This window comes from Saccostrea echinata, unplaced genomic scaffold (assembly GCF_033153115.1).
Source record: "Saccostrea echinata isolate AGI-Se365-2 ecotype Australia unplaced genomic scaffold, CSIRO_AGI_Sech_v1 ptg000008l, whole genome shotgun sequence".
NCBI lineage: Eukaryota > Metazoa > Mollusca > Bivalvia > Ostreida > Ostreidae > Saccostrea > Saccostrea echinata.
This window is the reverse complement of record NW_026889757.1, coordinates 3,245,307-3,272,806: the sequence shown is the minus strand read 5'-3', so window position 1 is coordinate 3,272,806 and position 27,500 is coordinate 3,245,307. Positions and strand designations below refer to the sequence as shown.

The 27,500-nt window shown below is 32.9% G+C and overlaps 1 protein-coding gene across 2 annotated transcripts in view; it reads right to left on the bottom strand.

Annotated features, from left to right (window-relative positions):
- Positions 1 to 27,500, bottom strand: part of LOC133180928 (neuroligin-2-like) — a 139,247-nt gene that overhangs the window by 64,601 nt on the left and 47,146 nt on the right. The window contains exon 1 of one of the 2 annotated variants that reach the window (XM_061315385.1): positions 1,542 to 2,712. The exons of the other annotated variant lie outside the window; for it this stretch is intronic. Coding sequence (XP_061171369.1) covers positions 1,542 to 1,971 — 430 coding nt within the window. The 5' untranslated portion in view covers positions 1,972 to 2,712. Of the gene's footprint in view, positions 1 to 1,541; positions 2,713 to 27,500 lie in introns of those variants that run through there. 2 annotated transcript variants of the gene reach the window in all.

Sequence of the window (27,500 nt, the reverse complement as noted above, 5' to 3'; positions counted from 1 at the left end):
AGTCAAGGATGATATATCGTTATTGATTTAGAGAGGTTTATTTGATGGAGAATTTAATGAAAATTGTCATCAATAAAATTTAATATTCAGGGTATTTTATATCGCCGTTGTCTAAAGTGTACTATTATTATTATCACTTTTTTCTTTGCTATTAGTGATAGCATTTTAGTATTAACACTGTATTATGTATTATATTGTATTAGGCATACATGTCCTCTAAGCAACGCAATCTTATGTAAATTGTAATTTTTATTCATATTCAACGACTACAAAATACGTGTACAAATGAGGGTTTATATGTCTGAAAGAAAAAAATATCATAGTACTTGAAACGCGTAATCTTCCTTCTATCACTTTTAAAATCAGAACCTTTTTTTTAAATTCTAAACCTTTATGATATCATTATACTGCATTAACGGGTTAATGATTTTGGAATTTATACCTAACAACCTTGAAGTTGCCACTTAAAGCTTGTTTCAACTAATATCTTTTAAATCTGATTTTAGAATTTGGTGTTCGTAATAGATTTTGGTCATTTTCACCAATCTCACGAAATAAACTATTTGGTAATTGGGTTGTAAAACTATCGTTTAATTATAGGTTTTAGTTCAGGTACAAATCTTCAAAAGTTCTGTCATAGCTTAAAAGTGTCGGAAGAGAGATTAACTTTATTCTTTACTTCGAGTTATCCATTATCTGAAAATTTTCTTTCTTCTATATATTTCACTATATTAAATCATTATTTATTTTTCTGCAAACGCGTTGGTAAGAAGAAAACGTGTTCCAATTAATATTCAATTTAAGGATTTCTTTTCGGGTATTGAGAAATCCTTGTAACAACAATAAATTTACAAGACGAATACAGATGTACAAGTCAGTTTCACCTAAATGTGTATGCTAACTACATCAATTCTCTTTTATTGGTGTCAACTTACAATCAGATGAACATATTGTAAACATCATTCGTAATATATTTATCTTGTCCGAAAACTGGATGCTTAAAACATATGTACTGTATAATTCTTAAGTTCTGATCATAAGTAATTACACCTTATTGGAAAGGATTACCAGGTATGTAGTAAAAAATTTATGATGGTTTTGGGAGTCAGAAATAACTTCCATTCTAATGACCTTAGAGAATCGCTGTCAAGATATTAATCTTTGGTGCCACAAGACCGTGCTGATAGTTGATCGCGAAAGTTATTTCATTCTTAAGTAATTGCCTTATGAAGTCGATTAAAGACAAAACTACACTAATTAAATCGACAAGAGACCGTCATAATCAATAACTGGTTACTTCATTTCATCATTAATTTTGCACGTTTTAAAGACGATCGTCATAATTTTAACTGATTTCCAGGATGAAGTGCAATAGCACATGATTTTCTAACGATTTTTTGTAGCATTTCTCTTTTTAAAATGTCAAAGGCGATGAAAGTTTCAAGATCGATTCATTGAGTGCAGTCTTTTTTTCATTATCTTGCAAGATGTTGAATATCACAAGTAAAGTTAATAGAGGAAAAAATTATACATGACTCTACCTTGAATTGGAGCATATAGATTGAGGGTCAGACAGTCCTCTTGACTGTAGTTGGTATGGAACATCCTGCGACGAATTTGTTCTCTGTGGCCCTCTGGGTATCGAGGGGAGGGTGGTCGTCTGCTTTGTGGACATACCTCACTGACATGTGATGCGTCATGTACATATTGCCACTTTCTCACCACTGAGGCTGGTGGCATAAATCTTGTCCTACCTCCTCTCAATGAAGCATACCTTATTCCTGCGAACTCCTCTACTTCCTTGAACGTGGGATCTTTGGGATAGCCAATAACACGACCCCTTACTTGACCCTGTTTGATTTCCACAATTCGTTGTCCAGCTTCTTTCACATAAACTTCCGATAGACAGGAATCATGGGTTATCAGGATTACAAATCCCGCTATCAATAGAACAGAGTCCATAACATCCATGCTTCAATTTTTTCAAAGGGTTTGCATGATTACATTATCGATGATTGAGAAATCTTCCATTAGAAAGTTATGAATGTGTGTATTAAACCAAACAAACTGGGGACAGGTAGAGAGAAGGGTCCATTAATCCAGGTGCCAGCATAGGCACCCTGTACAAATAGCATGGCACGCAAGTAGTGTTGGTTTAATCTGTCACTGAAACGCTGTCATGTTATGGCGGTATATTGTTTAACTGATCGTCACTGATCAAAACAGGTATTGATGAAAGAGGTCGTTTAACGCTCGCAGACACTTAACACTACCCAGCAATTTGTTCACTCTATTTTATTAAGTGCCCAAATTCAGCAAGAAATCTCTACGAAATGTTGAAGTAGTGTCTTTTTCCATCAATGCTCTTCTGCTAAAATCTAATTCCAGAATGGTAAAGGAAACGAAGACCAATTCTTTCGATATGAGGAAGTAAACAAAATATACCGACAGCCAATGATGTTTGAAAATATAAAATACATCTTGATGTATCTCTATTCCAAACAAAATTAATTTCCATTGCCGAATGGCGCTTAAATAATCACATGCGCCATAAAAAAAACAACACTAGTCTCCTCTTATATATAAATAATAATGTTGAACTTCCCCACACCGTTCATCTCAGATTGAGAGTTATGAATATAAAGAAGTATTAACTACTTCCATTATCTAAACACAGAGGGGGATCACGAAATACCATGTTATGTTTTGCGACCGAAACCCAAGAAATACGACTTAACAACACCACGGAAAAAATCGGCGTGTAATAAAACATTTCTTTTTCTTGTTCTCTCTCCACATTTCGACACTTAACGTCAAGTCATACATACTGATAAATGAAGAAGGCGTCCCAACGGAAGAATCTACAAATTCGCAATCTCCGAGACAGAGAATGATTGCATGGAAGACTTCGGCCAAAATAGCAATGCACTATACCGAAAACACAACGACTACAAAGATAGAGCGCTTATAATGATATTCATAACCAGCGTTTGATTTATAGCATCTTTTTCTGAACCCCCAAACGATCGATGTAGGACTGGAAATGGAGCTGTGAGGGCTCTCTGTCGCGGGTCGCACTCTGGGACGATCAGGCCAACTGGAAAGTCTCATTTTGGAAGGCACGTGTCACAAACTCTCTCAGATGTGAAATAAGAGAGTCAGCGACGAGTCTCCACAAATATGTTAATTACAGGCCGAAGAAGTTTAATCAATCTCTCAGTTGCAGTTCACAGCTGACATATGCCGAGCTCTACAGTCCTGGTAAGGATATTTAGTCATGTATGCTCCCTATATGCTGTCTCCTTTAACTGCAAATCTTGGATATGAACTTATAATTACGAAGTAAAAACAAAAGGTCTATGGGCCACAACGCTCACCTGAGTCAACTATGTCCTACTGTTCTTCAGAACACTGGTCCCAACCTACCCCAAGGGTCAATGATTTGAACAGACTTGAATCTTAACTACCTGAGGATGCTTGCACATCTATATGATTATCATGATCGTATTATTCTTTACAAGATATTTTAACAGATTTTTTTTCTTTGATTCTCAGTTGTGGCACCACCCTACGCCCAGGGCTCAAATACTTGAATCTACATGACCTGACTAACGATGATTACATACTGATATTTATACTAAATCATGACTCTATCGTTCGTGTAAGGGCGATTTTGTAAAATCCCCATGTTAATTTTTTACTTCTATTACGGTGCCACCATATCCGCAGAGGTCATGCTTTGAACAAGCTTAAATCTCCACAACTTGGGAATCCTTGTGTAGTAATATGACTAGTCAAAGCCCTGCTGTTCTTTCCAAAAAGTTTTTTTGAAAGATTTTTTCCCTTTAATTCCAGTGCAAAAATTTTGATATCCTCGGGGGCCATGTTTTGAACAGACTTGAATTACACCACCTGAGAATGCTTGCGTATTAATACAACTAATAATTATGGTCTTGTTGTTCTAGAGAAGATTTGTAAACATTTTTTTTCCTATACATGTATATTTGTTTGTGAAAATCTGATCCGCTATTGTCCGCAGCCCACCCACAGGTGTCATGATTTGAACAAACTTGAATTCTTGCGACCTTTTTTTTCAAGGAATGTTTGCATATTAATATCACTAATAGTGGTCCTGCTATTAAAGAGAAGATTTATAAACATTTTTTCCCAACATATTCCCATGTAAAGCTTTGATCTTCTATTGTGGTCCACCATATCCCCGAGTGCCATGATTTTAACAAATTTGAATTTACACTGTCAGTTAATACATAATCAGCAATGTTTTTCTACAAAATTCAAGAACATTGCAATTTCACAAATCCCGTTTTCCAATACTTGGACTCTTAGGAGGAAGAATTTTTAGGAAATTAAAGTACTAGGTCTCTACCTTATATAGATATGATTCAAATAAGACATATTAAGTCAATAAATTGGTTTATATACAGGATTATTTTATGTATAAAGTAAACCTTTGGCTCATGTGAGCTAAGATTCATTACATTCTTGTAATTTCAATATAATTTAATATTTTCTGTTCTTGCTGAAAAAACTTACAGATTACTTAAATTTAAGAGGTTTTGGAACTTTGTCATGTACTAGTGAAATAATAGTACCTTCAATGCAGTGATCAATGTACAAAATAAGTCTTATTTGTAGGCAATCTTAGTGTACATAGGAAATGTATCTTTTTTCATAAATATTGTTTACGACACGTCTGTAGACATTTTGTCAGATAATTTGATCTATAATAGACAACGATAGTATTTTCTTTACGTGTACATCATTATCTACGTTCGATATCTATATGTTAATACAATTGACTTTTGGATTAATATATTTCCTTGAAGGATATGCTTTCCTGATGATGAATAAAAAAAATGCAATTTCGTACGTCATCTGTTGGACTTATTCACAGGGGAAGATTTAAACCAGAAATACAATGTCGTACTCCATAGATATTAATATTTTAGCAATATTTTTGAATTGAAATCGGCTCAATCTATTGAAACAAAATGAAAGATAGTTTCAGAGCCTAATTAGTCTTTGCAGATTCATTGATCTATCAGTTCATGATTAATAAGTCATGATATCATGATGTACTGTGATAATAGCCTAATACTATTATTACAAACACATTAAAATGTGATTTTTTTTTTTACAAACTCCGTGGCATCCTGTCATGTTCTAAATTTTGAATTTACCGGGTGGGAGTAAATACAAAATTTAGAACATGACAATCCTCCAAAATCCTAACTTTTCAGATAATTTGTCTAAACTCTATCAAAATCGATAACGGTCTTCAAATTATTAAAAAATTATTCATTGCGTCGATTGTAATTCGTCTATATTCCGACAGAATATCAAAGTGAATTTCTCAATTTTACAATTTTGATTCATTAATGCATTTACATAATTTTGAATTTTAAACGAAGTTGTGTCTCTCGCCTTGAAGCATTTAGGGGGCTGAATAATAAAGCTGCAGATATATTGTTTCTAGAATGTCTGTACTTCAGTTATTGCAGTAAATTATACTGCACAGAATATCTTAGTTAATACTTAAAAAATAAGTCAAAACTCCCCCAGTTTTCTTAAGTAACATGAACATCAAATTCTGCCGTCAATAAAATTCATAAAAATGTCTCCCACAAGGCCTCGAAAATATGCTGATGTCTAAGAATGCAAGTAAAGACTTAAATATATGTTGTCATTTTGAAGACAGTTCCTCCGACAATTTAAATACACAACTCTTTTTCTTTGTCATAAAATAGGGAAAGTAAGTCAGACTTCCATTTCTTTTATGTCTTATCAATTGTTAGATAAGTGTTTGGAATTAGAGATTTGCCACAGAGAGACAAAGCATCTCAAGTTCTCAAGAAAAGTATTGCAAATGTTTTATTTTATTATCACCGTTTCCACAAACGATGTTTTCATTCTGATTTTTATCACAAAACATTGTTCATTTAGAAATTTATGACTGCCGTACAGCCGTTTTGGACGCAGAGAGAAAAAAAGTTACGTCATCAAAAGTGCAGAGAACATTACATGCAGTGTTAAACGCATCGGTTTAAAAAAAAGAATATTTCTACCAACAATGTGGTCTTTCATGCTTTGCTGCGTAATCGCATGAAACAATGTTTGCACCAACTAAACTCAGTAAAATATACGCAGGCCAGCGCCCACTGAAAGTCCAAGCTATTGATAGATTTGTAAATACATGTATATCAGATATTTACAGCTGCCTGATTCCAAGAATTATGATCAAAATAAAAGTATGCGGGGTAGATTTGTAGATTGTCTTTTCTATAGTCCGGGAGTATATACTCGTAAAAGATTGATCTTTATTAAGGAAATTAAGTAGAAACATTTTTGATAATGCAATTAATGCAACTGCTTCTAATTCTAAGACATTTCTTTAGATGATTTTGTCCTGTATGGTACCTTCCGTAAGATATTATCTAAACGTTTTATGATATCTTTTTGTAAATGTATGGTAATAAATCGCGTAAATGATATTTTTAATGTTCTTATTGACAATTATTATTTCCTTAAAATATGGTCTCAAGAGCTCAAAAATGATGTTTTCTCTCGAAGTATATGTAGAGAATTCCTTTAAGAATTTTTTTTCTATCTAAGTCTTCATACAAGGAGCTTGAGCAAAATGCATCGGTAAGTCCCATTGTTACTAAAACGTTTTAAAATGTATTAAATGTACAGTGTATTTCGTTCTTGAAAACCGTATATTTCCCAAGTGAGATCAATATTTACCAGATATAGTCTGTGGTTTAGAGCCCTGTAAATGCTTTATAGAAATCGTTGATTTCTACCGTCGGTTTGTTATTAACGACTTTTCGTGGGACTACGCGATTTTAATAAATCTGAGGATAAAATACATTTGGTGGATTCTCTCCAGGTCGATAGCTAAGAATGGGCATAGAAATGATTCCAGCATGCTATGCTAATGTCTCCATGCTAACAGATTTCCATTAGGTATCGCAGTCTTTTCAATGGCCTAATGGGATCGGAACAGAATGATATTGAGCAAATATGATAAAACTCACGGTAGGGTGGCAAATATTAGCGCAGGGATACAGAAAATACATACAAATGCTCGATAAGTGAACCACATGTCTAGATTTGTCAACACATTTATTAATAAACAGAAACTTGATTAAAAGAAAAAAATCTTTCTTCTACAACGAACAGAAATAAAACCTAATCGTAATCTTTTCGTAATGTGGTCTTAAAACCTATAAGATATTTTTATGAACGAATTAAGAATCTAGTCAAAAAACAAAATAATTTTATGTTATCTATTTCTATATTTCATTTAATCGAAAAGTCACTGATATGTGATAGATGCTGATTTTTTTTTAAGATTTCAGTTAATAATGATTCCCACTAGATCTATACTGTCTCGTAATTTTTCAATTACCTGGGTGGGCAATAATTAAAAACAAAGTTTGATTGATTTATTTTATATGTTGTTTTGCGTCCAATTCGAATATTTTTCTCTCAAATAGAGGCATTACTATATATATTTCATTGGAAGGCTTTAAATACTTGGCACCCAGGCCCATTGAGCAGTGAGTGTTCTTTAGAGTGACATGAGACCTCGGTTTTTAAGGTCTCATCCGAAAGACCCAAGACTTTCACTCATAGTTCTAGGAGCTTGGCAAAGGGACAGTCACCACCTACAAGTAGGTTTGACGCGGTGCGGCGAACGAGTATTGAACCCGGGCCTCCCGATCACGAAGCGAACGCCCTACCAATAGGTTATGTACCATGACCTGATAAAATAAAAAATTAAAAAAGAAGAAATGTGTTTAATTTCAACTTCTGTAATAACTCCACCCAGATTAATTCAAAATTAAAAACATGACAGTACTTTGAAAGTTGGTTTAGCTTTAATTATAAACATATTCATGCAGAAACTTACATTTGTAAAGGTATAAGGGTAAGCAATATAATAATAAAACCCCTACATTTCAGATTCTTTTAGCTACTCTAAACAATATGTTGCCAGTAGAGGACTCTTAAACTGTTTCACCTCTAATTAGAATTTTTCTGACAAGTATAAATATGACCTCAAAATATTGAGGTTTTTTTGTTGTTTTTTTTTGTTTTTTGTTTTTGAATCATGCTAGGAATATCAAATTTATATGCAGATCTCTGATGAAGAAACTCCTCGTCGTGTGTGACAATCATATCACCAAATGAATAACATTACCAAGTCCAATAACTTTTGTAATAATTTTTGTTTAATCATAACTCCCAATGATTTAAAAAGACCCCTATTGATTATTAGGCCAAAGATCAAGGTTAGAAATTCACTCTTGCAAATAATGATTTTCAGATTTTATCTTTAATTCTCTTTGAACTTTTGCAATTAACTAAATGTGACGATCCTCTCTATTTTCGAAACACCCTTATTGATTTTGAAGCCAAAAACTGAAATGTTTAATCACAAGTTCATAATGGTATGAAAAGGTTTCTAGACTCACTTTAATGCTGTCTATGGCTAAAACATTATTGTTGATCCGCGTGATCGGAAGGTTGTGTGTTCGAATCACGGCCGCGAGTGACATAAGTCGAATAAAAATTAGGTAGCAACTGTTCCTTCGCCATACGCTCGGCACTTTGAAGTGAGAGTTGCGGGTCCTTCGGATGAGACTTTAAAAACCGAGGCCCCGTGTCATGGCAGGCGTTTACACGATAAAGAACCCTCACTGCTCAATGGCCCGAAGTGCCGAGTAAAAGTCTAAATTTGAAGCCCTTCACCGGTACCTGGTGACGTCTCTATATAAGTGAAAAATTCTCGGAACAATTTAATGGTTTTAAGCTGAAAATCAAAAGTCAAGGTCGCAAACTTGTTATACTGATTACATGTACAGCTGTATTTCTGGATAAGTCTGTCCTCAAGCGGTGGACATAAAATTCCCTGAATTAGCTTGTTTTCTACTTATTCTTTACGCATAATTACATTTTTTTGTCATGAAGACAAAAGTAGAGAGTGACATCAAGAGCATTTTTCTCTCGTAGAGGATGTCACCATTTTCAATGGGCTATTTGTACGTTTAACGATAAGAGTTTAGCTCTTATTGTGTTATCGTAACACGAGCAAAACATGCTAACTGCAAATAGCCAGCAATTGATTTTCATTCATATCTGACAATTCATATGTGGCAGTATAATGTTAGAGCTTAGACAACTTCTTTCTAAATCTAAAAGGGTATAATCACATTTACAGAGATAGTCTGAAAGCCAATACTCTCTCTCCTCTTCCTCCAGCTCGCTGGAAAATTCCTCATCTTTAATATCATGGTTGTCCCCTTCAGCAAAATAATGCCTTAATGAGGAGGGACAATCAAGTATAAACTATCAATCGATGTGCATAATTGGCTTATTTGATTGAGTTTATAACGTTTGTAGTAATCACGTTATAGCATCGATCATGGTGAATTAGCTGTCTGTCGCCTCTGTTTATCTTTCGGATGTCAGATTTAAAAAGATCAAACTCGTTCGGCTGGAAACGGAGTTCCCTCCCTTCAGCGCAGAAAGTGGCACTAGACACAAAATTGTCTTGACGTGTATCAATATTATTCCATCAAGAAAAACCATGTCCAACAGCTCTCAAATATTCTTTCTCATTTATGAAGACGGAGAGCTACACGTATGTGGTCAAATCTGATGGTCAAATAAATACTGATTACAATTGATCATTCATTGTATATATTCATTGTACATGCCAATGGAAGAATATGGCAAAGTTATTAATTCATTATAATGGCATTAAAAAAATATCCAAGTAATTTAAACTTTAATGGTCGCTCCAATTACATGTAGAAAAATGATCACATCCTACGTAGACAAAAGAGTAATCAATATTCAAAAAATAGTCAATTTAAAGCACCTTGACATTTAGCCATTACATTACATGTCTGCGTTGAGAAGACATATATATATATATATATATATATATATATATATATATATATATATATATATATATATATATATATATATATCCTTTAAAAAACAAAGATGCAAAACTATAATATGGATCTCTTTCCAATGAAAAGATATACTGTATCTATTAACGAAAGCCTGTAACTTTGTAAAATATCACTTATTTATAACGCCTTTCTTTAGGCTGATAAATAACACGTTCAGACCTAGCTTAAGTGCTCACTAAATTGCGATTTTTTGCGTCATTTTTATTTTTCCAGAAAGCCTTCCGAGAGTAAAACACTATCGATTGCCTGTGAAACGTCGGAGCTCGAGAGAGGAAACCAAGATGATGTCAGGATATTATACGACACTGACCACTGTCATCAAAGTCAGGAGAGCGCACTTGCATTTTGCAGCCATTAATATTACCCAACCGGAAGTGTGCGACGTGAGTTTAAGCGATTGTGACGTAGTTTTAGACTTAGTCTATAATATGCTTTGATGTTCTTACTTTTCACCAGGCACCAATTCCTTGCAAGGAATTTTTCACTTATTTTACTTGAACTTTTATGGTGTATTTTAAGGAGACTTTAAAGGGAAAAGTTATCTCCAGTTCAGAAAAGTAAAAACTGAATACACTGCAAATGCATGGGGGATGAATAAGTTTAAAAATGGCAACCTATTTTTAGACTCGGGTTCTGATTAAAGATATTTTATAATGCTTATTACAGATGTATCTGTACTTGAACTTGTTCTAAAATTACATTTTTACTGTCAAGTTTTCATTTCTGCCTGATGATACAACCCTTTAGCAATTTGCTATTTATCAGATAAAAGTCATCCGCATGGTGCAGTGGTTAGAGCTTGTTCCAATCTCACTGCAGGATGTAGAGCCGGACCGTTCCTTAGGAGACCTTACAAACTGTGGTCCCGTATCGCAGTACGTGCAGACAGAAAAAAATATCTTACTGCTCAATGACTATAACTACCTTCCATTGGCAATATTGGCAATACTAGTACATGTAAAAGCAAGCAAACAAAAAAAAAAATCAAAAAAATCATCGGATTAAAGTTAATGTTTCTTCTCCCTTCATGCACTATGCAACGTAAATACATGTGTATTAAGAAAACACTAGTGTAAAGAAAAAAATAAATTAAAAAAATTGTGATCCTCATCGGACAATCACAATTTATTACAACCGAGATACATTTCAAATGTAAACATCTGCGCTCGCAATACACATAACGGAGTACCATGCTTGTTAAGGATTGATAGCATCCTGTAAATATTTTATGACCTGTTATGTACTAAAGAGATCGTTCCACTGCATTTACTTTGAGATGCACACATTTTTACGCTTACACGATAGGAGGGGGGAAAAGTCAGGGTTTTTTTTTAATTCTGTGTCAGTGTCACAAACGGTTAAGTCGCTCATTAGTAATTCGTGTTAAACTAACTTGCACTTAAAATGTGCTACAGTAAGAGTACAGTTCATTAGTTCATTATCTTATTGATTGTTGTGCATTAACTTCTTTTATATAAGATTTTTGCGTTCTTTCTTGCATCACTCCTATCAGTCTCAATAATGTGTTAAATATTTAAGGAATGAATTTTAATAGCTACCCAATTTATACGGTATATAACGTCGCGGTTTATAAAGCGTAAACCGCCCCAACCCACTTTATACCGTATAAATTGGGTAGCTATTAATTTCATTTCTTATAATTTAATTTTCATTCATTTAGTGTAAGAAAAAAGATGATTGCCCTTAAAAAATTACTTCAAATCGTACAAAATTTAAGTGTAACGTCAGGCGGATCGATACATTTTTGATGCAAGTCATTGTGACGAAGGCAACCCAATTCATACAATATAAAGTAAATTTTTTTATCCAATCAAATACCGCGTTATAACCAGAATTAAATTATTTTACGATAAAATTTTAGTGTATTAACAATAAGATATTACTTTGTATCATGTTTATTTACAAATGTTATTATGTCAGTTGAACTAAGCATCCAACACCGAAACGTTTAGAACAGTATTTACAAACAAAAATACAGCAAATTATTATTCATTCTATTCATATCAACTAAAAATTCAAAACTCAAACGTTAGGCAATATCTATCTATCTATCTATCTATCTATCTATCTATCTATCTATCTATATATATATATATATATATATAATAAGAATAATATATGATAATAATAATATATATGAATTTAATAGCTACCCAATTTATACGGTATATAAAGTCGCGGTTAGGCAATGTTTGAACATATTTAATCAGAATTTATTTTACTATAGAAAGTTTTGATAAATAATTTCCTTTTTTTTTTTAATTTACAACATCTATCTCTTTTATAAAGCAACGTTTTCCTTCTTATTCCCTCTTTATTTTTAATTGCAAAGCACGATAGTCTTTCGCAGCTTCACAGCAGGCTCTTTGAGCCATCAAATTTTCGATTCCAACAGGAAAAGCAATGCGTTTTATGGAGCAAAGCATAAAATAATTATCAACCAGTAAAACTTGCTATCTCTCAAACTGATCTCTCGTTATGTTAATTTGGATTGCTCGTCCTTTGGATATAATATTTAACGTTATTGTACTCACAGTTCGTATTTTAAATGCACATCAAAGTAGCAATGTCATTTTATTAGTCTGTTGCATTCATATGAAAATATTCTTTTCAAAACATGTTTAAATTCATACTGAATATATATTTTTTTTTTCATTTTGCAATTTATACCACTTCAAATATGTAGTTTTACTTTAGCTTTGGTAAAATAAAAAATTACAATGTTCTTTAGGATTAGAAAAGATGGAAATATCAAGGAATACTCAACATTATTCCACAAAACAATTTGATGACGAAGTTTCCATGTATGCCAAATTATATACACCAGCTACTTAAGAGTGACAGAACTGTCTGGCTAGATGTCTGCTTAAGCTATCGTACAAATCATTTAATTGTACATTATTTTTTGAGAAGATTTAAACTTCAATTTGGAGTTTCTACATGTACAAATGTTCATGACCACCATAGATACTGACGCCATTGGAGAACTGCAACAGTGTTTATTGTCATACACTGTCAATTAATAACACTGAAGACTGAACGACCAACATAGCTTAGTAAAGTAACCGACTTTTATATAATTCATCACATCAATCAACTCTGACTACAAGTCGTTAGATTTGGAAACCGAGGGGTCTAGGTGGCGACAGTTCCTTAGTTCTTTATTAGCCAGAGCTTGAAGCATAATGTATGTAACTTCCAATTCAATATCCTTTGAATTACGTCAGAAATATGTTCTATTATTTCTTTCATTTCTCCTATACTGCAATACCTCCATCATTATATTTTATTCATGTGAAGATGAACTTCAGTGAGTTGTTTGTTGCCTATTGTTTACCTGTACTCTACATTAACTGGTTTTCAATATATACTTTAAATATAAATACTTGTCCACAATAATATCGTACATTATAGTTGGTGTTCCTGTGAACGTTTTATAATCAGTAACATCACATAAATAACACTTAAAAGATTACATAATTATGAAATTCATTTCCATTGTAAAAACCTTCGATTTACGGTGACACAGTTTTTGTCGCACGCATATGCAAAACATGGTATCTGTTAACAAAACATATGTTACATTAAAAGTTCAAAATTAATCAATTTAAACTGAGAAGTGTCACGAAGGATTTAATCCAGGGTGACAATTTCCGTGTGAAACATATACTTTACTCCTACACACTTTAACTCCATTTACCTTTTTAACTTTGAATTGGAATTTCAGTTTCAAAAAATAAAATTAGCATTCCGGTGCTCATGTTAGGATCATGATAAAAAAAAAACCCAATACAAATGCCAAGAAAATATATACACCTTTCATTTAATTCATCTAAATTTCTTGTTTCATAGACGATATAGATGACATTTGTACACCAAACAATTTCGATTTTCTCGACATGTGTATTTTCATAGGCGGCACAAAGATGTATATATCTTTATGTTTTCACATGTACATGTACTCTATAATTTCAGTAAAATACTTGTACTTTGTACTAATAACAAACTACATGATTTTCTTTTGTTGTGCAAAGTTCCGGTATAGCAAACCCCATCCATAAACAATAACCTAGGGGTGGGACGATATACCGATACATCGATACATACCGATATTTTCTGCTAAGATACGGTTTACGATACACGCATTAAAATATCGGTACGAAACGATACACGAACGACCTATCAAAAAATTGAAAATGAAAGTAGTTGTCCTTGAAAAATGGTGGCTTGTACGAAGCGAAGAGATGATATTGCGATTGAAAACACGCTTTAGAACTAATAAGTCGTAGATAAGGGGTAAAACATTTTCACTTTTAAGCATCCTCGGAAGATGGGACAAGAAAAGTTCAGTATGAAAGCGTGTTATATACAGAAAGTATGGTTTCCACAACAATTGACATTATAAACTTGTTAGTCCAACTGGCACTAACAGCTCATAACAAAGCCTGGATTCTCTAATTTCAAAAATTTGAAATTTTGAAACAAATTGTGGATTATTATTATTTTTTTTTGTATTAAACTCAACTTGGTTACAGGCTTTTCAGCAATTAATAGTAATGTGCATGTTACTTGTTTTTAAAAAATGATTTTTTTAGTCAGTGTTCTTGATGAACTACACAACTATTTGTAAACAACATGTTTATAGACATATGGCAATACGTACATGTAATATTGTTTTTGTAAATTTTTAGTCTATGAAATAGATGAACTTCAAGTATTAATTTAAAAACACATATTATTTGATATAGATTAATTTGATGATTTATTGTCAAGACAAAAAATGAAATAAAATAAAAGTTTTTTAAATAGTTTTATAATTTATTATAATATCGAGATACGTATCGTATCGTGTTATAATATCGAGATACGTATCGTATCGCAAGATCTGTGTATCGTCCCACCCCTACAATAACCTATACAAGGTTCTACAATACCTCTTGAAAAAAGGGAATGTGTTTTAGTACATGTACATATACTAGTGTAACACATATAAATGGCACTATAGACTAATTAACAATATGTACATATATATCACTTACCGTTTACTGGAACATCTTCTCAGCGTAGACAACCAATAACAACATAAAATAATAACTTACCTTTATTTGAACATACTTGCTAACACTATTTCTTACCTGAAAGAATGTAAAAAAAAATCATACAGAGTATACTATTACATGTAAATGCAGATTGTATTTATCATTATCAATAGCAATTCTCTGTAACCACTTAAACTTCTTTGCCACGCATGGTCACTGATTTTGACGAAACTTTGCCCATTATTACAGCTTGACACCAGAAACATATATCAAATAAAATTTCGTTGCTGTGTGTCTTGGTTGCCATGGTAACAGCCAGAAAAGTTGGAAAAAATTGAGATTTTCAGCCACTTTAAATCTTTATTAAGCCTTAATAAAGACTAAGAAAAACAAACAAACCATTCTCCCCAAACATGACACCTTGTTGCCACTTATGCTATAAAGAAACTATTTAGAATTTATCTCTAAGTAAGTGGTAACCATGGGTATATTTGGAATACATTTTAGATGCTGAAAAACGCTCTATAGCCACAAATGATAGATGTTACATGATCAAACTCAATCAACAACGTAAGAAAAACAATGAAAAATATTTGACCTCCTGTAATTAGGTATTGGCAATATTATTCTAAAAATAACTTTCATGGTTGCCATGGTAACACAGTGTCACCATGCAAAATCTGTTGCTATGATTGGGTTAATGCTACTATCGTGAGGGAAAACAATAAAATTCATGACTGGCACATATGCATCCTTAGAACCTTGCAACACCGGCAACATAAGAAAAATTGAGATTAATTGTTACTTTGCAGTGTAACCATGGAAACAACGTACTAGTTGTTTAAAGTGATATTTTTTGCTGCTTTAGGAATTTACGAACCTTCTAATCAAGAAAAATATCATTTGAATCACCTTGAATAGTACTTATCTCGTAGAACTAAAGTTGAATATCATATATTGATAAAGGTTGTTGAAAAATACAACACTGTTGCTATGGTAACCAAGAAGAGAAAATGTTCGATTTTGTTAATTTTTTGTCAATATTAGACCCTATGTGCCAGCTTTTTGCATCCAGTTAGAGATTGGTTGATAGTCAAAATTGAAAGTCAGGTTAGTTGTTCACATATATCAATCATTAAAGTTTTGGGAATCTACATACAACGGTATGTATCCAAGGAAACAGAGTATTTTTCAGATTTTTATGCATGTTTTTTCGCCTTATTTCCATAGCAACGCACTATTTAAAGAATTGAAATTGAATTTTTTGAAATGTGAAAATTAGGCTTTTAAAAATTGATCATCAGTTATATAGAAATATGCTTTTTAAAAAGATAGGATAAGATTAAAACACTAAGAGAGTAAATTTAAAATCCTTTCGTGGTATTAAAACCATGGCAACCATTGCCAACCTATAAGAAATATCATATTTTGTCCTTGGTATATGTTACAAGGATATCTTCTCTATTATTTGCTTGCATTTCAACCTATAATTGTTTTTATTCTTAAGTGTATGACTTTATTTTAAATGAACAAAATTATTACTTTTGAATACTTTGTTTCCATAGTAACGTATGTTATAGATGATTTACCAAACATGTTTATTATGCATTTAAGACACCAGGCCTTCAACTTTCAGAAACAGTTATTGCCACTTGTTTGCTTTGCTGCAAACGTTAACTGTGGGACTCTGAAGATGTTGAAAAATGCCATTTTTCAAACTTTAGGACATGTTGCTATGGTAACCATGACACGTAGCAACCAATTTTTGCCTGATTTGAGTTAACGGTATCAAAGACTTTCATCACAGAGAGTTTGGAGAAATTCTGAGACTATGCGTGCCACAGCTCCTATATAAAAGTTCAAGTCATTACAGAGAATGGCTCTTAATTTTTTTTTAAATGTATATCTATTAGGGCTGGGACGATATATCGAGGTATCGATAATATCGATTCAGTGTGAGGACGATACGCATATCGATACGTATGAAGAAATATCGAAATATCGCCCAGAAAGTTCTGACTTATGTTTTTCTTTGTTTACTTAACATTTTGGGTTAAATATATAAAATAAATATGTTAAATATCAATATAAATATGAAGTACATAATAATTAACACCACTTGTGTAAAATAATTTTGTTTTAGAACAGATATACTAGTACAACTTCTTTGAATAAATTATTCTTATTTGTGAAGAAATGTTTTGTTCATTTCAATACAAAAAAAAGATTTTAAAACCAATTCAACATATCGCGATACATATCGTATCGTGGCTCAAATATCGTGATACGTATCGATATAGAAAAAATTGTATCGTCCCAGCCCTAATATCTATCACCAACATTTTTCAAAATCATTCTGCAATTTGGTTTTATCAATTATTTTTCATGTATATACACACCATATAGGCTTGTCAAAATCTTTTCTGGATGCTTTCATTTGTCACATACATGTAACACTTCATCAAGGCATAATGTACTGTTTGTACATTATGTACTCTTTTTTCTACCTCAATATTTAAACCGTGGTAACCATGGTAACTGACATCTCAAGGATTACCAGATTAGCATGTAATGTCATTCTCGCCCTTTCAAATGTACGCAGATCAAACACCCATAGAATGTTTGTCTGTTTGTCCATGATTTATATAATATATGAGCGACCATTGAACTATGATCGGATAGGCATTCCTTCATCTTACTATGATGACAGACAAAGAACATTTACATGACTTAGGGTTTACAAGATTACGGAAAACACCATCGTTTATTATACTTTGTACAAAGTTGATCTGGAAGGTTAGGATTGACAACAGTAAAGGGCCCGTCCGATCAAATTGTTAAAATACGAGAAAAATACAAAGATGATGCAACACTATAGGTATGTGTATCAAAAGTCACTATCAATGAAATATGTCGACCCGATATATCCCAGTGAACTTGGAATAAAATTAACAACACACTGTCTACCGCATCTGTTTCATATTCGGATGTTTATACTGACCATAAACATAAAGACTAATTAATGAATAAACTGCATGACAGCTTTTCCATCAACTTCCTTTATTTATGTAGAAATATTCCAATATCACTTGCATACTGTTTATATCTCCCAACCGATTGAATACACACGACTACGATTGATATCAATTTTTAAACTGAAGCAAGCTAATGAAAAATAAGTTAATGTTACAATGATTTCAACAACCTCGTTTAAAGAAAGCCTTTCCCAAATTCTACCGTCATTGTCATAACCTTTTAGATACAAACTATCGTTAGGTCGTATTATGTCCGACAAGTTAGGTCATTGATTTTATAGTAAGTTTGACTGAGTACGATCAAATTACTCCGTCTACCTGATTACATAGGGTTCACGACGGGTGTGACTTGTCGACAGTGGATGCTTACTCCTTCTAGACAACTGATCCCACCTCTGATGTTTGCAGGGGTCCTTTTTTTTGCTTATTCACAATTCGTTTGTTTACTAGATTTATCGCTGTTCATCACTTTTATTCATTACTGTACTAAATTAAAAGCGTACACGTGAATGTAAGTACTTGTAGGTCACACTTTGCTGGATTTGACTAATATCATAAAGTGACAAATTTGAATCGAAGACAAAAGTACATGTAATTCAAAACTCATTAAAGGATGTGTTTAGACGAAGTATAGATGATACCTTAATATTTTAACTATTAACTCTTTCTTGTGTGTCAAAAATCTACATCAATAATTAGTACAAGTCATGTATTTCTCGTCCGTATTTGTATTTGCCAATAATAAGTACTGAACTAAATCAAAGATGTGAATATCACAAGTTGATGACTTTAACAAATAACACAAAACGTCTAATTTAAATTTCAATTAAAAATGAAATCAATTGAGAGTTTAATGAGAGATAATGTATTATAAATGATACCTTAATAAATGGTGTTTTAACCACTGAAATAAATTCAAAGTGTATTTTGTCTGAAACCGCATTAGTAAAATCATATATATGTGTAACAAAAAACGGGCTTGCTCGTGTTTCTATGATACTCGGAAAAAATGACCTTTGATGAGCAGTGAAGGACGTTTTACATGCCACAGTAACACCTGCTTTGACTTTTAAGCTAACTTTCAGACATATACATGTATATGTTTGTGACAAACGCAAAAAAAGTTGCCTAACCACAATTACAATGTAAGCATTTACAAATGTTATCCTATAAAAAAGGTAATAGTGCATTTAATTGATAAAAAATACCCTAGATTGAATAAAAACATGAACCTTCTGAAATATCTTCGAATTTTTACAAGGGTCTCCCTGTCACATATAAAACTCCTTGATAAGTTAATGGAATATTAAAATACAAACTCATAACTTGTTCTCTCTCTCTCTCTCTCTCTCTCTCTCTATATATATATATATATATATATTGGCAACTAAAAATATTTCCATCACAGGAACGAAAATTAAATTGGCCCTCGTAACATAAGCCAAGGGTTTCGCACACAACAACCTATAATGTAAAAGAATCATTTCTTCCTGTCGGCTCCTGAAATGGGCTTTTACACCTCATCTATATCAGCAAATCATGATTGATTTTTCAGTTTACTCGCGTAGAAATAAACAGATCAGTAGGGGCTTGCAATATTTATGTACTACAAAGGAGATCTGCAGGAGGCAGACAGAGCAAAAGTCGTTCATTTACCAGTGTTAGTGAACAATTGGATTCTGGCAAACTTCTGTCAAAGGTGAAGTTTGAGAATTTCTCCAGTCCTCTTAAAATGTGGCAGCTATGTTCACAAACTTTTGTCTGTGACTTTCACTTTTAAAGGTTTCTTTTTTTCAGATTTGCTTGAAATATGGAAATCGCTTTCATGTTGAAAAAATAATAAAAGCAATAAATGAACATACGAAAAGTTATCAAAGTTTTATAGATGCTTTCATTGACCATGAAACATATGAACAGAGCTAGGATCCATAAATTACACAATATACAGATCTGATGACAATCCTTGTCCATGTGTGGTAAAGGTGATTTCTCACAAATACTTTTATACCATTTATTTTCTATTAAATTAAACGCAGGCACACACACACATATAAAGAGAGAGAGAGAGAGAAATTTATTAGGCCTACAAATTCGTTTTCTTAACTGAATAACTCATTTTTTTTTTTTTTAATATTTTGCAAAAGTAGACAGTGAAATACTCATCGTTTCAGAAATATCACCAGATTTAACAATCCCTTACTAATACATAGCTTAAATAGGCTTTTTTTTTCTTTTTTTTCTTCTTTTTTTTTTGATAGCATCAGCAGCAGACAACAGGAAGCATTTAAAATAAATGGGAGGCTGTCCAAAAACTGCATGTATCATTAGAAAGTAGGGGGAATTGTCATTTAATAAAGTAGTAAATGTTAAATTACATTGTATGTTATTAATCCAATATTTTAGATAAATGTATGTTAACAAAATTATCAATAATTTCGGGAAACCATATATATATATATAATATATATATATATATATATATATATATATATATATATATATATATATATATATATATATGAAATGTTGAATTATATGTTCCATCACTAGCAACAAGTTCTCGACAGTTTGTTTTTATTTATTGGGGGGGGGGGGGGTCTTTTCCATTACGGAATAAAGAAGTGAAAAAGTAATGATTATGCAATCTTTACATTGCTTTATAAGGTATATATTATTGATGAATTCCCCTCGGACAATGATACTTTTTTCCAAGATAAGCTGCAACTTGCAATGCTTTATTCATGTTTAAGTTCCATTACTAGCAACAAGTTCTCGACAGATTGTTTTTATTTATTTTGGGGGGAAGGATGTTTTTCTTTTCCATTACGGAATAAAGAAGTGAAAAAGTAATGATTATGCAATCTTTACATTGCTTTATAAAGTATATATTATTGATGAATTCCCCTCGGACAATGATACTTTTTTCCAAGATAAGCTGCAACTTGCAATGCTTTATTCATGTTTAAGTGGGTGTCTGTTAAGAACGTCCAAATTGTATATTTAATATAAAACGTATTTGAAGAACGTTTCAAGTGTTTCACTTGATCCGATTACAGAGCAACGTGTCCTAAGAGTAAGAAACTTGAATGTCTTCCATTAATTATACATCTTTATAGAAAATGCTCATTGATTTTTTTTTTCACTTATTGACGTTGCCATATGAGGATAACAAAAACCTCGAAGAAGCATCGGACATTTGGTACATTAGTATGTAGCCTGCTATAAACATCACGTTAAAGCAGTATGATGTACTAAATAAAGTATCTTTTCGGCAAGAAAGATTTACACATGTAGAACAATTGAATATAAACCACTGTAATGTGTAATTCTAACTTACCTTTATTTGGAACATAAATATTATGAAAAAGACAGTCTTCCTCCTGGCGTGTCGCTTCTTTTGTCACCATTAGATATTTGGATATAGTTCGTATTGAGTAATGTTTGTATCTATCACTGACATTATACACGACTTGAGGACATGCACCACTCTTTGAAGAAGCATCTCGGATGTGCTGCCATTTGCAAGTTAAACTGGAAGGAGGTATAAAACGAATATTACCCTGTCGCAAGGAGGCGTAACGGATACCATAAAATACCTCTCCATCGTCCAGGTATGACCCTGTAGGAAATTCAACTGCCAAACCTCGATAATCTCCCTTTTTTGTGACTACGACTCGTTGACCATGTTTTCGAATGAGTACGCCAGCCTCGCATATGCAAATCAAAACGCAGACCACAAGAATCACCTTAACTAGACACATTTTCTTCTAAATGAGCTAGGAAGCAACACACTTCACAACTTTTTTTTTCAGAATCTCGACCTGTCAATGCAGTCTATAATGGCGATTCAATTTTGCAAAATTGCGCTAAGAAAGAAATGCGTTGAATAATGCTTTGGCGTTAATCATTCCGGGAAACCATATGTCTCTGGGGACTATTAAAACTCAAAAGAAAACTAGTCAGAAGCGATCTCTTCGACTTTGTGCCTCATGCAGCATTTTCTGGCGAAAAGGAAAGTGACAAATTACCCGAGGAGGCGTTAAATTCTGATAATCTCCCATCAAACAACGAAATCTTAAGAAAACACCTGGTTCTTCTATATAGATATCAATATGTTTTACACTACGTTTGTAACATTGCTAGGCTCTATCTTCATTCCGAATCCAATGTTAAAAGACATAATGATTATTTATGATGAAAACAAGAGGAGGTGATATATGCAAGGAAACACTGCAAAGAAACTAGTACCATAGATCACCTCATTGCCTCCGTCGCTTGTGGCTTATTCTCTCCTTGTCCAAAAATATTTGCACCAAATTTCGATCGATTGCTCGGTGACAATTAGTACTCACAAAAACGAAAAGTTATGGTATCCATTAGTAAACGTCGTATCGTGACATATAGCTCTGTCCAAATATATTTCAGAAGTAATCCGGTGTTTATTTGTTAGTACAGCGAAGGCCCTATGTCTTTTAATACCCAAATATTATGGATTAAAACATTTAGATGCATGTTAAGACGGAAATTTTTTTCTGTCTCGGAAATCCACTGGGAAATAAGACAATTTTTCAGGACCACTCAAAGTAATTATCATATAATTGTGCGATGCAAAACACTTGTGAATATCGCCAATCTACAATTGGTACATTGATAATCAAATTTCTGTAACGATGTTCTTACGAATTCGACTTCAATAAAACAGTGACAGTTGATCGAATTTTCACAGTTCCTTTTACATCTAAAACAACCGCTTTTAATAGCTCTGAATCGTCACGATTTCTTCAATCTATTTGGTATCCTGTCGAAATCACTTTTCAACAAAGGTAATTGTAAGTGCTGCAATCCAATATGTGTCCGGCATAGCAAAGAGGCCCTAAGGATCGCTGATGACCAAAATGAATGAAATTGTGGGCTTTGTCCTGAATTTGCTGTCATTCCACTGTATGTCTAGATAGGCTATTACCATGCTAAAAAGCCACTCAATATATCGAAAGTTTCCCTGGCGTCGATCCTTTTTGGAAAATGACCTTAGTAATGATAGTTTTTTGCCTTCTTCTTTATTAGCCCACCAGCCCATCGAATTGGTTCGCTATGTTAACCTTTGCATTCGATGACTATAAAATTATACTCTTCTTGGAAACAGGAGCAGATCTCAAGAATATATGTAACGTATTCCAGAGTTTGTCTATTCTCTACTAATATAGGAGCGTGTCCCATAGGCAATTGACTGCAAAGTCCTGATTTGATTGCTGGCTCGAACACTTCCAACATATCATCATCTTACTTTTAAAAGTGTGAAGGCAAAGTAATGTCATTTTAATCACAAGTTGCAAAATGAGTTAATGTAGTGTAGCGAAGAATTCTATTTCTAAGTAAACAGTGGTTTATTAAGTTACTGCCGTTGGAAGAGAGTATCCGGATTCCGTTGACTCTCCATTATCCTCTATAGATGTTTTGGAATTTCGTCACATCCGTGGGCTATTTCAGATTGAACGATAAAGTCTGTCATTTGATCATAAATTTCCCGAACGACAGAAACTTATCAGAGAAAACTAAGAGCAACGTCAATGAATTCCGGCAGTCAGAAGTAGCAACCCAGTGTGATAGAGCGGAAGAGAATGCAACTAAAGGAGGTACTAAAATGACGCTCTTCTTGTTTGTCATTTTTTGAGACTAGTTTTTATCTAAAAACATTTTTTTTACATAAGTGCTCAATACTTTTAAAATACAAGAACTTTGAACTTTTTTCAACAGGATTTAATGATTAACATTTTAATTTGTATCTTGTTAAGAATGAAAATTTTTCTTCTTCAACAACAGATTTCACGCTCATCATTTCTTTTTGTGTGCCGTGCTTTTCAACTCTAATAGAAAGGATGGCCTCATAACAAGTGATTGTAAAAGATCCTAGGGAAACATAATAACATTGGATATGAACTTTTACATTTAAGTCAGAATCGTAAAGGAAATAATGCGACTCAGGTTAGGTCGTGGTACTCAAAGTTATTGAGAAAAATCGAATCAAATTTTGAAGTTTAAGAACTTGACAACGAAATGATTCATACATTTATAACTGGATGTCAAAATCAGAGGGGATTTTTTTTTTATAAAAGAAGTGTTTAGTTCACTTTACGTACATGTATTTACTCATATTGACAGGCCTCTTTCAATTCACCTAGATTCGGTTGCACGAACGTTAGTTAAATTAACTCCCAGTTAGTGATGTAACTAGCTGTTAAATTTTTAACGACGAGTTACGTAACTGTCAGTTAAAAAATTGTTGTTCGAAAGTCTATTAAAAATAAATTAGCTAACTCACATTTAAATGTCTTATAGTTAACTCTCTGTTAAAAACTGTTCTACACGCGCATTTCCCTTACCTATGGTGAAATATTTCTGACGTCATAATTAAAATGACGTCAATTCATAAAAATTATTTGACTGCCGTCATGAGAAAAGGGCCCTTATCTTTTGACGTCACAATGCGCAGAAAACGACGTCAAAGTCGCGGTATTGTAAACACGGAAGTAATTTTTGTCGAGTGCGTTTTGTGAACAAGAAATAAAATTGGATTTCCACATGTTACAAGAAAAACATTAAATGATATGAAATTTGATGCGGAATTTTTAAACAAATGATATAATTACATACTAGTACATGCATTTATTAATTATTCTGTTTTAGTATTTAACTTGATATCACATAATTAAGCTAAACGCGACATTGAACTCATTGTTAATTACGACTTATAGCGACGTGTTTATATGGTACATGACTAAAGATACTGTATATTTGTTGTCTGAGCAATTTTCACGTTTAAATTTGACTAATATTCAGTAGACTAAGTCTTATTATGAAATGGTATTCTACATACACATATATATATATATATTTCAGAGAGAGAGAGAGAGGGGGGGGGGGGAGAGATTAATGCACATATACACTTCTCTTTTCTAAAAAAAAATTCCTTTATGTAAAATGTATTTACCCATTTTAATACATAGTTAATCATATCCATATGCGCAGTTAGACCAGCTCAGGGTGAAGCGTCGATATCGAAATGTGTGTTTGAGGGGGGGGGGGGGGGCAGAGATCACTGAAAAGGAAAACAAATCTTGCGAATAAAAATGCAATCGGTAAAAATTCATTCTAAAAAGTGAAAAAGTGAACCTTTCCTTTTTATTGGGGGGGGGGGGGGGAGTGGGTTAGATACTGGTATTATGGGAGATTCGGACCTTCTACTCCAACAACGAATGAGGGGGGAGGGAGGCAAACGGCCCCTATATAGATAATTCTTTGCTAAATTAACAGCAAGAGTATATGCAAAGGGGAAAACGGAAGAGGGGGATGCCACGGAAATTTTGCATAAAATAAATTATGGTAAAAACATTTTGAAATGATCAAATAAATACATAAAAAGTAGTTTCTGTTAAAATTTATTTATCAATTTTCTTAAATTGTTGCGATAAAAGCTGACTTGAAATTGAATTGCAATATGTTTAGGAAATAAATACAGCTATATAATGTGGACATTTTCCAAAAGCATTATGATCAATGTTGTAGAAAATAACAATTACATCGACGGTGATATTAGGATTAAAATATTTATGAAACAGAAGAAACAACAAAAGATTAGGCTGTTAAGAAATTAGAAACTTCTGATAAATGTTGATATGGCGATAGATTTTGAGAATAAATCACTGATAGAGGAATTAGTACTAGTAAAAAGTGGTTATGGGTGTAATATTCAAATGTTAAGAAAATGTTTAAAAACATCAACCACATCAGTCGTAAGACAACAAAGACAATCAAGAAATCTCAATTTTGATAAAGATGAAAGAAAAATTAACACTGGTGATGTTTCGAACGGGAAAAAAAGGTTCAGGCAAAACTTTGAAAACCATAAAATATGTTAGAAAAAACATTTTTTTTTTTGGTTGACCGTAATTCATGTACATCTGTATGTAATAAATTAGTCAAGTTTCGTGATAAAATCTTGGACGTTGAGTCTCTGCTCCGATATCTCAATATCCCGGATATATCGACATTTTTTTAAAGTTCCGTTGCTATCGGGATACTGAAGGAAAAGGATTAAACAAGCACACACAACTTTCTGATTTTAAAGAAAGAAATGTTTCTATTTCAGTCGTGTGGTAACAGGCAAAAATAAGAGGCATGTTCTTTAATTTCAAGATTTTGACAAATTGTTATTTTTTGAAACAATAACTAGGAAAAAATGGTTTGTCTATATAATCTTTAGCTTTCAAGACAAAAGCAGATACTAAGTCGCCTATGAAGGTCAAGTTAGAGTGGTAGAGTTACAAACATTCAATGGGATATTGCTCAACCGAACTGCCCCATATACAAAAAAAGTATAAACATGCGTGTCGGACGTAATATTTAATTATTGTTTAAGAATATATTTTATGTACATTTCATCGCATTGAAATATGACAAACTTAGATGTCAGATTAACTGATGCCATAGAGGAAGATGAATAGATGACCTTAATTATATTAATTTAATATACATATATTCAAGCAGGTCTGTAGCTACAAATTCAAAAGGAGGAGGGGTCTTCCATAAATCTGTCACGCAATTTAAAAAAACCCTATACTGACTAAAGAGTGGTGGTGGTTTTTGCAGGGAGGGGGGGGACTTCCCAAAATAATCTGAGAAGCAGAAAAAGGGGAAAAACTTATCTGTACAAAAATCCTGGAATTTTGCAGTGCTCCACCTTACAACAACAAAAATTTGGGGGAGGGGGCGGGGGGAACCAGCACCTATAAAAGGAAAATTTGCTACTACTATACTCAGAAAAAGTGGGGGCAGCCCCCCCCCCCCCCCCCCCCGCGCGTTCTACGGGCCTGTTAAATCTTGCAAGAGATTCGGTTTCAATTTCAAATAGATTTCATAAAAATTGTAATGCAACTGTATTTTATTTCGTTCAGAGAAGTCCGTTTATTATGTATATAATTATATTTAATAAAAGAGCCAAGAGCAGCACAGCCATCTCTTTGATCAAACTATACAATATATACATTAACCATATATATATTTTTTAGATTAACACCCCTTTTAAGAAATGATGAACGATAATTGTGTGTTCATGTGATACAGCAGTAGCGTCGAGGGCACAAGTGCCTCAAAATAATAAAAAAAAAAAGGAGGGGGGGGGGGCGGGGAGATCAAAGTACAGAAACGTTTATAACCGCTTTTGATTAAGTGTAATTTGCTTAAAAAATAAGAAGTTGGCAAAAATTTAAATTTTCATGTACGGAATAAACGTTCATATAACAATCCTTTGACATCATTATGTGCCTCTTTGTTACGTTTCTACTCCATATCTAAGACAGGCGAAGAAATTGAATTGTGTAAAGTATGGAAACTTA